The sequence below is a fragment of the Rhinoderma darwinii genome, chromosome 2 (assembly GCF_050947455.1).
Source record: "Rhinoderma darwinii isolate aRhiDar2 chromosome 2, aRhiDar2.hap1, whole genome shotgun sequence".
NCBI lineage: Eukaryota > Metazoa > Chordata > Amphibia > Anura > Rhinodermatidae > Rhinoderma > Rhinoderma darwinii.
This window is the reverse complement of record NC_134688.1, coordinates 74,727,175-74,743,111: the sequence shown is the minus strand read 5'-3', so window position 1 is coordinate 74,743,111 and position 15,937 is coordinate 74,727,175. Positions and strand designations below refer to the sequence as shown.

General features: G+C 44.7%; 1 protein-coding gene across 1 annotated transcript in view; it reads right to left on the bottom strand.

Annotated features, from left to right (window-relative positions):
• Positions 1-15,937, bottom strand: part of DHRS12 (dehydrogenase/reductase 12) — a 36,369-nt gene that overhangs the window by 1,917 nt on the left and 18,515 nt on the right. Inside the window, exons 6-9 of the mRNA XM_075851773.1 lie at positions 14,326-14,387; positions 6,205-6,309; positions 3,408-3,498; positions 1,357-1,494 (exon numbers count right to left, since the gene is read on the bottom strand). Coding sequence (XP_075707888.1) covers positions 1,357-1,494; positions 3,408-3,498; positions 6,205-6,309; positions 14,326-14,387 — 396 coding nt within the window. The remainder of the gene's footprint in view (positions 1-1,356; positions 1,495-3,407; positions 3,499-6,204; positions 6,310-14,325; positions 14,388-15,937) is intronic.

Below are 15,937 nucleotides of genomic sequence, written 5' to 3'. Positions count from 1 at the left end.
CCCACTTCAGCCCGCACTTGCTAGAGACATGATCTTGGTCTTGTTTTAAATTCAAGAATCCTGCTCTAGCCCACATTCTAGAGCCACTTGTAGCAAGGACATATCAGATACGTTCTTGGCTACATCCTTGCTAGGATGTACATGGTACATCCTTGACAGGCAAAAGGTTAAAGTAAGGCTGGATTCACACGAGCATGTTCGGTCCATAAAGGACAGAACGTATGTCGTCCGCAAGTCCCGGACCGAACACACTGCAGGGAGCCAGGCTCCTAGCATCAGTTATGTACGACGCTAGGAGTCCCTGCGGGACAACTGTCCCATACTGTAATCATGTTTTCAGTACGGGACAGTAGTGCCACAGAGAGGCAGGGACTCCTAGCGTCGTACATAACTGATGCTAGGAGCCCGGCTCCCTGCAGTGTGTTGGGTCCGGGACTTGCGGCCAAAATACATTCAGTCCTTTACGGACCGAACATGCTCGTGTGAATCCAGAATAACAGTGTATGAGTTGCTAGCTGCATCTCCTGAAATTTGTAATCGGTGGCAGAAGATGCACCATTGGAAAGGGTGGTTTGGTTCACAAGGCCATATGCATCTGGTCTAAACAAAATTGCCTAAATATTGGCCCAGTTCCAGTGACGCTCCACTTTTCAAGCCATTTTAAATTATATTCTAGGTAATTGCACAAATGGCAACTCCTTAAAATGTCAGTTAAACAAATTGATAACCTTAAAACTGGTTATAGAAACAAAATTGATTAGAAAAAGAAAAAACTACTGAAACTTTCCAACTCTTAAGCTGGAGTGTCGCTATGATGAAGTAGAAAGAAGGCTGGGGAGAATGTGATAGGGAAATTTGAGAAGGTGGATTCTCCAGACTTTCCACGAGAATGGCTGTAATATTAGGCAGTCCCAGAACGTGTGGCGTATGATATCTTGATAACATTGGCAATGCCAGGTGTGTCAGAATGCTGGGCATCATGGCATGTAATTAGGCAGGGACTCTCATATCTCTAGCCATATCCAGGAGGCAGGCCATAAAATTCTCTAGATGGTAGTCATGGGCTAAGCGGTATCAGTGGGAAAAGGGGAATATGCCTCTGCTAGACTACTCTGGCAGCGGCTTATCTGTTTCAGGAAGAAAGAATGTTAAGATCCTGTCCGGGAGAGGTGGGTGTTGGGAGACTCCCATACACATTAGATAGAAAGCTTTACAATAAATCCAGTGGATTGTAGACGGGCACAGTCTTCTGTTCGATATAAATAACGAGAATAGCTAAAGAAAAAGGGCTCACAACGCTGCCGTTTGTGCTGTACGCTTACAATCATAGTTCTCTACGATATAAACCCTGTGTACCTTGAAAGAAGAGACCACTTGCATTCTTTGTTGCAGCGGGAGACACAGCCAGCCACACCGCAGTGTCTGCCCCTTGTTCTTCTGTGCGTAATCTATTCTTCATTTTCTCATAAAAATCTGGCATTGATAGCCTCACCGCTTAACGGGAATAAATAGAAAAAAGGCCACAAGATTATATAGCATCAATACAGAGGATACATTTGGATAGATAGTTCTTAAAACTTTACACTGCATAGATATAAATCAGTGGTACATTGTAAATGTATACTGGCCACATTACTTCGGTATTACCTCAATTTCATCGCACGCACGCACGTTGAACAGGATTTATAAAATGGTAATCCAAGATTTCTGCTGGTTGCTACTGGATCCAGTCAACAGTCTGTAGACAGACACACCCCTAACTGCTTTGCAGAACTCGTACAATGTTATGTACTACATTCAGGGACAGTTTTCCCTACATCAGATACTGCACAGTGTCAACAGCCTGCAGTATAGTGAATGCATATCTTGAGGAGAATGGACATATACATGCTGTAACTCAGGGTCTACACAAGGGAAGCACGTTTATTTGCAAAGCAACTTTCTAGATTACCCAGATATGTAAATTGTATAATAGAGTGAAAAGTAGATGTTATACTTTTATGGCAAGTATAGAAAAGTAACATTAGATCTTCTTGCTTATGGGACTATACTTATTTGCAAAAGTAAAACATAAGTTGTAATGTTTTCTTTATAAATTAATATAAACCATGGCTTACCTAGATAAGTATTTCCAGAACACGCTTCTTCAACCAATTTTCTTTCCTTGTTAAAGGAGGCCTACCAGAAGAATTTATAAAAGCCTCCCTAGCGTATAATAAACCTGAATAGGTTTTTAATATCTTTTATACGGATATGAGGGCTATCGGGTGCGTTGATGTCTCAAAAACTTTGTCAATTCAAATCACCATCACCATCAACATTCACACATTAAAGAGGCTCTGTCACCAGATTTTGCAACCCCTATCTGCTATTGCAGCAGATAGGCGCTGCAATGTAGATTACAGTAACGTTTTTATTTTTAAACTAGCATTTTTGGCCAAGTTATGACCATTTTTGTAGTTATGCAAATGAGGCTTGCAAAAGTCCAAGTGGGTGTGTTTAAAAGTAAAAGTCCAAGTGGGCGTGTATTATGTGTGTACATCGGGGCGTTTTTAATACTTTTACTAGCTGGGCGCTCTGAAGAGAAGTATCATCCTCTTCTCTTCAGAACGCCCAGCTTCTGGCAGTGCAGATCTGTGACGTCACTCACAGGTCCTGCATCGTGACGGCCACATCGGCACCAGAGGCTACAGTTGATTCTGCAGCAGCATCAGCGTTTGCAGGTAAGTAGCTACATCGATTTACCTGCAAACGCCGATGCTGCTGCAGAATCATCTGTATCCTCTGGTGCCGATGAGTCCTCGCTCGTCTGACACGATGCAGGACCTGTGAGTGACGTCACAGCGTGATCTCTCGAGAACACGCTGTGTCTGCACTGCCAGAAGCTGGGCGTTCTGAAGAGAAGTGGATGATACTTCTCATCAGAGCGCCCAGCTAGTAAAAGTAGTAAAAACGCCCCGATGTACGCACATAATACACACCCACTTGGACTTTTACTTTTAAACACACCCACTTGGACTTTTGCAAGCCTCATTTGCATAACTACAAAAATGGTCATAACTTGGCCAAAAATGCTCGTTTTTTAAAAATAAAAACGTTACTGTAATCTTCATTGCAGCGCCTATCTGCTGCAATAGCAGATAGGGGTTGCAAAATCTGGTGACAGAGCCTCTTTAATATTTGTTACCATTTAAACCAGTTAGGATGGTGGTTAGGATCGGTTTTAGCTCGAATCCATTGATTTATAAAGGAGTAGACCAGTGTTTTTGTTTTTTTATCAGGAAAAAAAGATAGTGCAGTACATATTCTGGCCATAAAAGGCAGCAGAAACCTGACAGAACATACCCTAATACAAGTGTGAACAGAGCCTAAAGAATGCTGTATGTGAAGAATTGCAAGGTGTATACCTGGTGTGTCAGCCCAGCCTGGATGCATGACAGAAAAATGGACCTTTGGGTGCTCTTTAGACCACTGTTCAGTTAGGATTACTTGTTGTCTCTAAAGAAACATAAATACATCCATATATAATAGGAAATCTACATGGGAAAATAACTTAAAGAGGCTCTGTCACCAGATTTTCAAACCCCTATCTCCTATTGCAGCAGATCGGCGCTGCAATGTAGATAAGAGTAACGTGGTTTTTTTTTTCAAAAACAAGCATTTTTGGCCAAGTTATGACCATTTTTATATTTATGCAAATGAGCCTTAAGTACAACTGGGCGTGTTTAAAGTGAAGTCCAAGTGGGCGTGTATTATGTGCGTACATCGGGGCGTTTTTACTTGTTTTACTAGCTGGGCGTTGTGAATGGGAGTGGATGATGCTGACGAATCAGCATCATCCACTTCTCTTCGTTAACACCCAGCTTCTGGCAGTGCACAAACGAAGAGAAGTAGATGATGCTGATTCGTCAGCATCATACACTTCTATTCACAACGCCCAGCTAGTAAAACAAGTAAAAACGCCCAGATGTACATACACAATACACGCCCACTTGTACATAACTTTAAACACGCCCAGTTGTACTTAAGAAAGCCTCATTTGCATAAAATAAACTTGGCCAAAAATGCTCGTTTTTGAAAAAAAAAAAAAAGGTTACTGTAATCTACATTGCAGCGCCGATCTGCTGCAATACGAGATAGGGGTTTGAAAATCTGGTGACAGAGCCTCTTTAAATCCTAATTCAAATAAAAAGGGTGAAATCTGCAAAATACACAACAAATCAGGGCATGCAGTCGATGAGAAAAGTTGCAGCACATCCTAAAATCTGCACAGATTTGTTTTGCAAAGTGTGAAAAGACTTGAAGTCGGTCTAAGGATACCCACACGTAACAGAATTGTTTGGACTTTCCAGCGGCTATGAACATCCGCAACAGAATGAGCATGCTGCATATTTTAACAATCTGCAGCAGGCTCTGATTTCCATGCGGAAAATATACTGCAGCCTGTGGATGAGGTATGTTCAAGTCTCATCCACATAACTGGTACTATAATCCACTGCAGATTTCCCACACAGAAAATCCACTGAATTCACGTCCTGTGTGGACCCGGCCTGATGCACACGTCTGTAGATTTCATCCATCCGTAAATACAGATCAATAGTCATCCGTAAATCGTCCGTAAATACGGTCCATAGTGCATCCTTAATTACAGACCCACAAAAAACACGGAGGAATCTTGGGTAATTTCCGGGCGTTGCATAGCAACACTTCTGTAATTACTGAAGCACCCTTAGGGTATGTGCACACACACTAATTACGTCCGTAATTGACGGACATATTTCAGCCGCAAGTACCGGACCGAACACAGTGCAGGGAGCCGGGCTCCTAGCATCATACTTATGTACGATGCTAGGAGTCCCTGCCTCTCCGTGGAACTACTGTCCCGTACTGAAAACATGATCACAGTACAGGACAGTTGTCCTGCATAGAGGCAGGGACTCCTAGCATCGTATATAACTATGAGGACGTAATTAGTGCATGCGCACATACCCTTAGACTTCTATGGGGAGTCTGTGCCATAATTAGACAAAAAAAAAAAAAAAAAAAAAAAAAAAGGGACATGTTCTATCATTTCTGCGGCGTGGACACCCAACCATAAAAATACGGAAAGGTGTCCGTAGCCCATAGAACTGAAGTTGTACGTAATTACGGTCCATAATTACAGATTAAAAATACGGCCTAAGGCCCCCATGCACACGACCATAAAAACGCCATAGTTACAGGCCGTAATGATGAGCCCATAGACTTCTATTGGCCATGGGTAGCTTCCCGTTTGCGTACGGGAAGGTGCCCGGGCCGTTGAAAAATATAGAACATGTCCTATTTCAGGCCGTAATTACGGCATAGGCAGGCCCGTAGACGTCTGGGGCTCCCGTAATTATGGGAGCGTTGCTAGGAGACGTCAGGAGATTTCACATTTTTGAATAAAGAGAAGAAAATGGCGTCTGAGCGATCATGTGACATTTCCAGCCCCCCTTTTTTTTACGGGTTCGTAAATACAAGTGAAAAACGTGTGACAAAGGACCCGTATTTACGGGAGGGGAAAAATACGGTTGTTTGCATTGCGCCTAAGAGTGGACTTGTGCTTTGCGAGTTATTTCGTATTTGCACCTTCTTGGCTACAGTCATGTGCCACATCTATGGCTGTGTTCACACGTGGTTGAACCGTGTTCTTTGCAGTAAAAACTCCAATACCAATGCAACGTGTGAACACAACCTATCTGGGTAGAAATAACTTTTAGATCTACTCCCCACAATATGAAGTAGACGTTCTTGTTTATTGATGCAGACTTTATGTGGGTTCATCAAGACTTGTAGTTCAGCACTCGCTAACATTGCCCAGTACACATACAAATTGGATTTTATTCATGGATATGTCGAGTATTTCTCTATGTGAGTTTCTCCCTTCATATATTTTGGTACCAAGGGAAGCAGCATTTTCAGCTGTTTGTGTCAATCTGGAGCGATGTGCTCTTTAAAGCACGACATTCAATGTGCTCCTCATCTCCCTTATCCTTTCTGATAATGGGCATCCAGAATCGGAGCACTCTTTTTTTAAGTTTTAGTTGTAACTACATCGTGTAGAGTTGTCACTCCATTTTTCTAGATCTAGAATGCAAATAATTACGTGCATAAGTCAAATATTAATAGAAACATTTTCCGCATATTGTCAATTCTAAGACTTGTGGAGCAACGAGCACAGACCTTGTTTTGTGCATAGGCCATTGTGCCATCAAAAGTGCCTTTCTCGAACTGAAGATCTGAGACATCCAGCTTCTGAACCAGCATGCCACCTGATGAGACTGTTACCTGTAACAACACAGCAGCAATCATCACCCACCAGGCTCCCACGCTCAGTGCCAGGGCTATAATCATGCAATACAAGGCAGACTGGGCAGCATTCACCGCACACTGGAGACAGACTAATAACTGTTCTGGATGTTTTTTTTAGAAACAAGTATGTTGCTTTAGAACCATACAATATATCCATAATAAAATTTTATCCAAATCGGATTATAATAGCCCAGTTTCTGCTACCAGACAAATATCTGCAGAAAGATTAGTCAAAAACCAGTAACGATATAAAAGAAAAAGAAAGTAACTGATGTCTTCAATACTTATATTATAAGTCCCTCTTGCCCCAAATACCCAACTTTCAATGCATGCCCGATCTTTGCAAGGTGCCCATTTGAACTACGCATGCAAGTCATAGCGATTCCACACATTTTTTTAATCTTTACAAAAGTCTGCTAGATAATTAAAAAGGAGGACCTGTCACTAGGTCCTAGAATCTAACTTACAGTTTTTTTGCCGCCTGATATGAAAATTCTCTGTAGTTAGCCAACTGTGCTCAAACTACAGTGAATCTCCTCGGGTGTAGCCATCTTCACAGCTTCCGACACCATCCAATCAGTGCGAGGCAGGTTGTGACAAATGGGTTTGATGAGAAGTCTTCTCCCAGTGTGGTCTTGCGAGGTGACACTGGGCAAGTAGTGTCATAAGCTGCCTTATGCCGATTGGACAGCATTAGAGGCTATGAAGATGGCTCCACCCAGGAAGATTCACTGTAGTTTAGTTCACGCCCCATTGGCTAACTACAGTAAATTTACACATCAGACGCAAAAAAAAAAACGGAGAACAATAACTGGAACGGAGGCAGGAAGGAAGAGGCCAAAAGGTAACATGTAAATTAGATTTTAGGATCTATTGACAGGTCTTCAAAGGGGTTATCCCAACAAAACAACTTAAAGGGAAGGTGTCATGATTTTTTTTTATATTGCTTTTAATATAATATTAACAAAAATTGTATTTAATGGTGTTCTCATTTTTTACTTTTTAATGTATTTTTACTTTTCTATGGGGGCTGCCATTTTTTTTTTTTCATCTCTGTACGTGTCGATTAACGACACATACAGAGATGGAATACAGCACATTCAACCCCATAGAGAATGCGAACGGGAGTCGTTCCATTCTCAGAAGTGTACGCTCCCACACAGACCAAAACAAAGCTAGTTCTTAGACCGAAATCCGGCGCCATTTTCATGTGGACCGGAAGCCGCGGCCGGACAGTAAGAGGACGACTTCCGGCCGCGGCTTCCGGCCATATGTTCAACGAAGCGAAGGCGCAAGGAATAGGAGCGTAGACCAGTGGAGGCGGTGGCAGGAGCAGGTAATTTATGTTCGTGTATTTGATGTGTGTATTATATTCGTGTGATACGGTCTGCTGAGCCCTGTATCTTTTTTTATAAATTCTTTTATTTTCATTTTGTTATTTTGGATCACAAAACGTTCAAAAGTATACACAACATAGTTCGAAAATGGCAGTGCAAAACATTCAACAGGTCAGCATGGGGTCACCTGAGAGTACCATGTCGCTGGAAACAAATGTTTAAGGAATCTCCGAAATGCACCCTGAACCCGCAGCCGTGCATGGTATTCCAGAAGCGAACATGAGAACATTAAAAGGAGGAGAGAAAAGCAGAGACAGTAAGAGGGAGAAGAAAAATGGTGAGGAAAAAAGGGGGGGGGGGGAAGCTGACCTGACACACCAGATCTAGGTGGGAATTTACGAGGCCATGATGGTCTTATATTCCTCGGTTGTTTGGAATTGGATCCATTCCCGCCATATTTTTAGGAAGGAGGCATGAGTCCCCTTCATTAATGCCGTGAGGTCCTCCATTCTCATGATCTCCTGAATCTTGCCGAACCACATGCCCACTGTCGGAGGACAGGACTGTCTCCACAGTGCAGGCACACATGCCCTAGCCGCGTTTTGCCAGGTGTCGAACTACCGAGCGTCTATACGAAGACAGGGGGACCTCACACAAATGAAGCAGGAAGAGGTCCGGGGACCGTGGGAGGGGAAAATCCGTAAATTTTGAGGAAATGCGCCACACCTCGGACCAGAACCTAGTCAGGAGTGGGCAGTCCCAGAAAATATGCATGATTGTACCCACATGGTCCCCCACATCTCCAGCATAATGGCGAGGCCGCCGGGATCATTGCATGCAATCTGGAAGGCACCCTACACCAACGGGATAGAATCTTGAAACCTGCCTCCTGAAATCTACTGGCCACGGAGGACTTATGCGTGATGGTGAACAGGCGTTCCTGTTGTTCAGGAGTGAGTGTTTCGCCCAAGTCCCTCTCCCAGCTAAGCAGGTAAGGAGGTGGAGGCAAATTGGAGGGTGAGATCAAGAGCGTATAGAGTCTGGACAACGAGTGACGGATCGTGCCTGTACACAGGAGTTCAAACGAGGAGCAGTCTCGTGGTTGCGCTCCAGGATGGTCTAATGACACCAGGAAATGCCGCAACTGGGTAACCTGCCATGCCGAGAGGGAACGGATCCGATAGAGACCGTATTTGAGCGCTCGACATCCACCTCCCATCCTGCTGAAATTGTATAGCCTGTCCCTTACCTGCCCTCAACCATACTTGAAATGGGCCACTATCCAGTCCCGGTGGAAAGGCAGGATTGCCTAAGATCGGAAATAGCGGGGAGGGGGACGGCGAGAACTCCACCCGAGGAAACACCCGTGCTGCGACTGCAAGGGTGGGGCCTATTGTCGGGTGTGTCCGCGCGACCCGGGGAACATGTCTGCCCAACCAAGGTAGTGCCTGCAAGGGGATTGTCATAAAGGCCTGTTCCATTGATACCCATTATTTTATCCCGCCGTGCCGGAACCAGTCTAAGATTCGTGCCAAGAGGGAGGCGTGGTGATAGGAGACAAAGTCCGGTAGACCAATGCCCCCCCTCCCTCTTTACACGAAAAAGCAAGGATCGGGCGATATGTGCCGATTTCCCTGCCCATATGAATTTGTGCACCAGGGACAGCAGGGATTGAAAGAACGGGTGCGGGATATGTATCGGTAGGGCCTGTAGGAGATACAGAATCCGTGGTAAAATGTTCATTAGAAAAATTGCACACCTACCAAACCAGGTGAAGGTGCCCGACGTCCAAGAGTCCAGGTCCGCCTTTATATGTTGAAGAAGCAAGGGAAAGTTCACCGCATAAAGGCGAGATAGATCACTGGGAAGTCGGACTCCCAGGTATTTAAGGGAGTCCCTTGCCCACTTGAAAGAAAAGGACTCCGTCAGGTCAGTAACCAGAGTCTGCGGTAACGAGATGTTAAGAGCCTCTGACTTCTGGTAGTTTATTTTGAAGATGGATAATCTCGAGTATCTACTCAACTCCGCCATCAAGTTGGGCAAGGAAATTCTAGGGGCTGTGAGGAAGAACAGCAGATCGTCCGCGTAGGCGGCAACCTTATGGGATCTGCCTCCCAGGTCCAAGCCTGTAATGTCTTGGTTGGAGCGGATATGACACAACAAGGGTTCCAGGCATAAAATAAAGATCAATGGAGATAAGGGGCAGCCTTGTCGTGTACCGTTGGTAATCCCAAAGGAGGATGAGAGGTGCCCATTCACCTTGACCTGACGGGGAGGAGTAGAGACCAGAGATCAAGGACATCATATGAGTCCCTATTCCTATATGTCGTAAAGTGGCCAACATAAAGTCTCAGCTGACCGTTTCGAAAGCCTTTTCCGCGTCCGTTGACAAAAAACAAGTGGGGAGTGACGAGACTGCCGCCTGGTACATTAAATTAATTGCCCGCGTGGTGTTATTCCTCGCTTCCCGTAAGGGCATAAAACCCACTTGGTCAGTATGTATCACGTTTTGAAGGCGCATATCCCGCGGGCACTCCAGGAGTTTGTTGAAAATGTGAGTCACAGCATCGTAAAGTCCATCAGAGGGTGCAGATTCAGACAAACCCCTCAGTTTCAAGTTATTACGCTGCCCCTTGTTCTTGACATCATCCAAGTGTAGGGAGAGGTCTCGGAGTTGCGTAGCTTGGGTAGCCAAGGACTGGGAAAGGACCGATATGGCCAGGGAGCCGACGGAGTGCTGGCGCTCTAAAGTGTCTACCCTCGCGGCCAGGGCACGTACATCTTGTGTGACCTCACCGATGGCCCTGTCATGTTTCTCCTCTAGCCGTGCGAGGCGTAGGTCCAAGTCAGTTTTAGTGGGCAATACCCTGACCATCTCCCAAAGCTCTGCCAGGGTCCGTTCGATGGAGAGCGGGGGGGCCCGAGGACAGGTCTGCGTGATGATCCCCTGTGTGCACTGGCGGGGTGGGAGAGGGGGGTCTCCCGGAAAATGACCGGCAGCCCGTGGCTCTGCTGGCTGTCTGGCGCGGTCGCCGGCCTCTGGGCTGGCGGTTGTAGTGGCGCCTCATGTACCCTGCCTATTGGTGCCAAGTTAGGGGCCCCGCGTCCGGGAACTGGCTGGTGCTGAATATGGAGGAGGGGGATTGCCTCTGTCTGGGCCGGTGGAGGTGGCCCTGTGCTTTCTGCCCCACACTGACCTCTGTCTGCCGGCTGCATCTCTCCTCCAGGGCCTTGAGTGCAGACGCCGATCTGTAGCTGGCCGGACAGGGAGGAAGGCAGGGTGTGTCTCCGCGGCGACTGTGAAGGCTGGTTGCGGCCTACTGGAGGGGACGAGGAGGACCGCTGTGGGGTGCCTTCCTGTGTGGACTGGAGGAACCGGCCGATGGACGGGGTGCCCGATGTGTCCGGGAGGTGCTGACTGTGTTTCCCCCTTGTCATGCTGGTTCAGGCGGCTGGTGAGTATGCCCTGTCGGGTGATTTTCGGCGGGGTGAGTCCGGAGCTGCAGTCGCACGCGTCCTCACACCGCCATGCCTAAGCCACGCCCCCCTGAGCCCTGTATCTAATCCTCCTACACAGTATTCGCTCAGAAAATGGCGGCACACAGTGTAGGAGGTTTGAGCCAGAAGAAGGGTGGGGGGGGGGAGGATTGTGTGAGGGCACTAGAGGAGAGTGACTCGGCCCCAAATTTGCAGCATAAATCAATGAGATTGCTTTACACAGTGACCATGCTGCAATTCTGGGAACTCTCCCTCTAGGGTCCAGCACATGGAAATGTTATAAATTAGAATCTAATTTATAATATATCCTGACTTGTGAAAAAATTAAAAAACAATGTGTAAATCACTAATATACTAATTGTTTAACTGAAAAGAAAAAAAAATATCTGGTGACACATTCCCTTTAACACCTATCCACAAGATAGGTGATAATTGTTTCATCGCTGGGACCCCCACCGATTCAAAGAACGGTGGTCCCGAGTCCCCTGTATGAACAAAGTCCCATAGAGAATGAATGGAGCAGCACGCATGCCACTCCCTGTGCGCCCGTTCTCTGGATCAGTGTGGGACTCCCATCGCTCAAACAAATCACCTATCCTGTGAATAGGTGATAAGTTGTTTTAGTGGAATACCTCCTTTAAGTATTCTTTCAAAGTACTGTATTTTTTGGCTCCATTTTTAGAGTATTCTAGTGATATTTAATGTCGGCTCCAGGAGCTACCATGCGTCTTAAAGGGTGTCTGTACACCTGGCATTTGTGTGCTTCAAAACAGGGTGCCAAAAGTGCACGCGGGTGTACAGGAACTGAAAGGCTATGAAAACCTTTTGAATGGCATTTTTTTTTTTTATAAAAACGTCAGTCATTGTGATCAGTGCAACTTTATTAATAGTTTTTATGATTTTTTTTTTACAGAGCAGCTGTATCTAGCGCTAACGGGTTCAGTGACACGCAGGATCCACTTATGAACTTAGATGTGATAGTTTACAGGTGGATACTGCATGTCAGAGACACACAGGGCCCACTGTCACTGAACCCGTCAGGTTCGCAGGGCGGACTGATTCAGTGAATAGCGCTAGATACAGCTGCTCTGTATAGGGAATACAGAGCTGCTGTGTCCAAAAAAGTAAAGATAATTTTTAATAAAAAGTATTTTCAAAGTGACACAAAACTCACTGATACACCTTTTTATTAAAAATAACAAAAAAACAAAAAACAACTTTTGGTTATTTGGTCAGATGTAAATTGATGTCAAGTGTAAAATGTAGCATCTTTGTAATACATCTTCAAAGGTCTACTCTTACTACCTGCAGGCTAACTGCTGTTGGCAGATCTTATTCCTATGGCCGTTTTATCGTAATCATGGATTGTGTAAATGCCTAGGGTAGCGCGGTGTTGAAACAAGAGTTTTACTAATACAGAAGCATGTAAAAAGTATGATTAATATATGAATAATTTATGCATGCAAGTGTCTGGTGGCAACAATTTATGGCCGAATTAAAAAAATAAAAAAAAATAAAAAAAAAAACTTTCCCTGGTAAAAACAATTTTTGTGCAAATTTTCATTCAGCTATACAAATTCCACAGCCGCTGCAAGAGAATGAATTATTAGGGTATGTTCACACATGGCAGATTTGTTGTGGAAATTTCTGCAACTGCAAGAAGTCATTCCTCTGAATAGCGGCAAACACACAAATTTCTACAACCCCATTGAGATGAATAAGACAGTTGCAGAAATTTCTTCAACAAATCTACCGCAAACATACCCTTAAATGATGACTATGTAAATTAATGGCTGACCATGTAATACGTAGACGGGCTGGGTCGCTCTTAATAAATGTCCTAATAGGAAATAGACATCGGCCGTCTTGAGTAAAGTCCAGGAGCAGACACTAAGAAATTCCCTCACCCCATGCAGTTTTCTGAACATGCCGGTGTTTTTAGATTTACTAAGGCCTCATGCACACGACCGTATTTTTTCCCACCCGTAAATACTGGCGTAAATACGGGTCCGGTGTCACACGTATTCCACCCGTTTTGCACCAGTATTTACGAACCCGTGCCCGTAAATATGGGTCCGGTGTCACCCGTATTCCACCCGTATTTACGGGCACCTTTTTGGCGGCAAAATAGCGCTGCACTAATCGGCAGCCCCTTCTCTCTATCAGTGCAGGATAGAGAGAAGGGACAGCCTTTTCTGTAATAAAAGTTAAAGAAATTCATACTTACCCGGCCGTTGTCTTGGTGACGCGTCCCTCTCTTCACATCCAGCCCGACATCCCTGGATGACGCGGCAGTCCATGTGACCGCTGCAGCCTGTGATTGACCTGTGATTGGCTGCAGCGGTCACATGGCCTGAAACGTCATCCAGGATGTCGAGAGGGACGAGTCACCAAGGCAACGGGCGGGAGACCGGACTGGAGGAAGCAGGAAGTTGTCGGTAAGTATGAAAGTCTTTTATTTTTATTTTTTACAGGTTTATACTGATCGGTAGTCACTGTCCAGGGTGCTGAAAGAGTTACTGCCGATCAGTTAACTCTTTCAGCTCCCTGGACAGTGACTATTTACTGACGTCGCCTAGCAACGCTGCCGTAATGACGGGTGCACACACGTAGTCACCCGTAATTACGAGAGCTCCATAGACTTCTATGGACTGTCCGTGCCGTTATTACGGCCTGAAATAGGACATGTTCTATCTTTTTCAACGGCACGGGCACCTTCCCGTGAGAAAATGGGAAGGCACCCGTCGCCAATAGAAGTCTATGAGCCCGTTATTACGGGTCGTGATTACGACCCGTAATAACGGGAGTTTTTACGGTCGTGTGCATGAGGCCTAAGACTGGTGTTTCACATGCCAGTCCCAGTATAAAGACTGCAGGACCAAGCAAATTTATCAAGAGGCGAAATTTAGGTAGGCTATGAGTTGGCGTAGATTTCTGCTATAATTTACACCAGTTTCTGGCATAAAATTATGGTAGATGTGTTGGCCTGCGGGTGGCCCCACTCCTTCTACTAAGTTGTGCGGTGGAAAAGGGCACCATAATGTGACTTTTTAAAGCAAAAAAACTGGCATAATGCCCTTCATACATCTCCCCCCCATGTTTTTGCTGCATATATACATTTCAATGCTTTCCAAACAGTCAACAACAGGGAACTTACTACTCTGGCATCATCTTCCTTTTCCAAGGCATGAAGAAGAGCCTTTGTCAGAATATATGTACCTATGGAGAAATAAAAAGAAATGGTATAGAATGAAAAAAAAGCCAATTCAGTCGCATAGTTGCCAATGGACGACTACTCCTTTAGTTGCTAGACTGTTCTTATCCATCTGGGGACTGTCTTATGAAGACAACCCCTTCTCTAAAGATAGTTGCCTGAACACGATCAGCTGATCATCAAGGGTCTGGCTCCTGGAACCCCCCAGTTATTAGTTATCATTGTTACACGCCAGCCATTCAAATGAATAGACGACCTTGTAATACCTTGTCCAATTTCTGTTATTTTGCCTATTTTAGCCTATTATTTGCCAGTTTCAAGTACGTTTTTTTCTTTGGATGCTACAATTACTAGCAGAGTCATCTGATTATTGTTGCAGATGACTATTAGGCTGGATTCAATTTGTCATGAGTGGTGAACACATTTGTATAAATAAGATATTCAGTTTCCTGTATCGAACACATCCAATAGACTGGAAAGGTCTCCCTTCTTCCCTGACCTGGAGTCCGATTCCAGTCTATTACAGAGGATGTTTTCGGGAATGTTTCTCTGCTTAGTAGAGCCGGGTTCCACTCCCAATTTTGGACAGGAGAATGTAGCGCCCGAACGGAAGTGTGTATTCTGCCAAATTTTGCGTTTTTTTTTAACCCAGACTTAAAGTGTACCTCCACTTTCAGTGAAAAATGATTATAGAGCTGGAGTGTGTACAATAATAGTTTTTCTAAATCATCCTGCTCCAGTATGCAGAACGTTATAGCGCTATAGGATTCTATACTGGCCGTTCTGCAAACAGGACCGATGGAGATGAGCAGGACGCTCTGTCTCCCACTGAAGAGTTACGACCCCCCGGCAGCACGGACTATACACAGTCCGTGCTGACGCTAGAAGCAGAATCTGTAATGTAGAAAAACGATTATGATGCACACTCCAGCTCTATAATCATTTTTCACTGAAAGTGGAGGAACACTTTAAACTTTAGAAATGCCAGTGAATTATCCACCTTGCAACCCAAGTATAGTAATTATGTTACATAAAGCCAGTACGTTTTCTAGAGTTTCTCTAAAGAAGCCCATACAGATAATGGCCGTGTGGCGGTAGAGTGCTGCGTGGCCAAGTAGCGCTAATTGCAGTTTTGTGATGAGTTTCGTGGCCAAATGGCTTGTACGGGTGAGGCACATGGTTTCAATGGTTGCCACACGACCCACTACCGCCATGTGTACGAACACCCTAAAAATCATGTTTAAATGCACATGGGTTAAGGATGCGCTAAAAACTCGTTCACATTAAAAAAAAACAAAAAAACGCTTCCATTTCTTTGATTCCGGGTGATCGTAAGGATTGACCTGTCTAAATCAATATTGATCGATTAGACATAAAAACATCATCATCATTAGTGGTATCGGTAAATTAAAATGCAGAAAAATTGTTCTGGTAATTCCAAACTTTTGCACACTCTATTTTCTTTACCAAAGAAAAATTGTCAAATTAAAATCCTGTAATGAAATATGTAGCTGCAACTAGCTGAATTTTAATATAACCACTAAATTAAGTGACT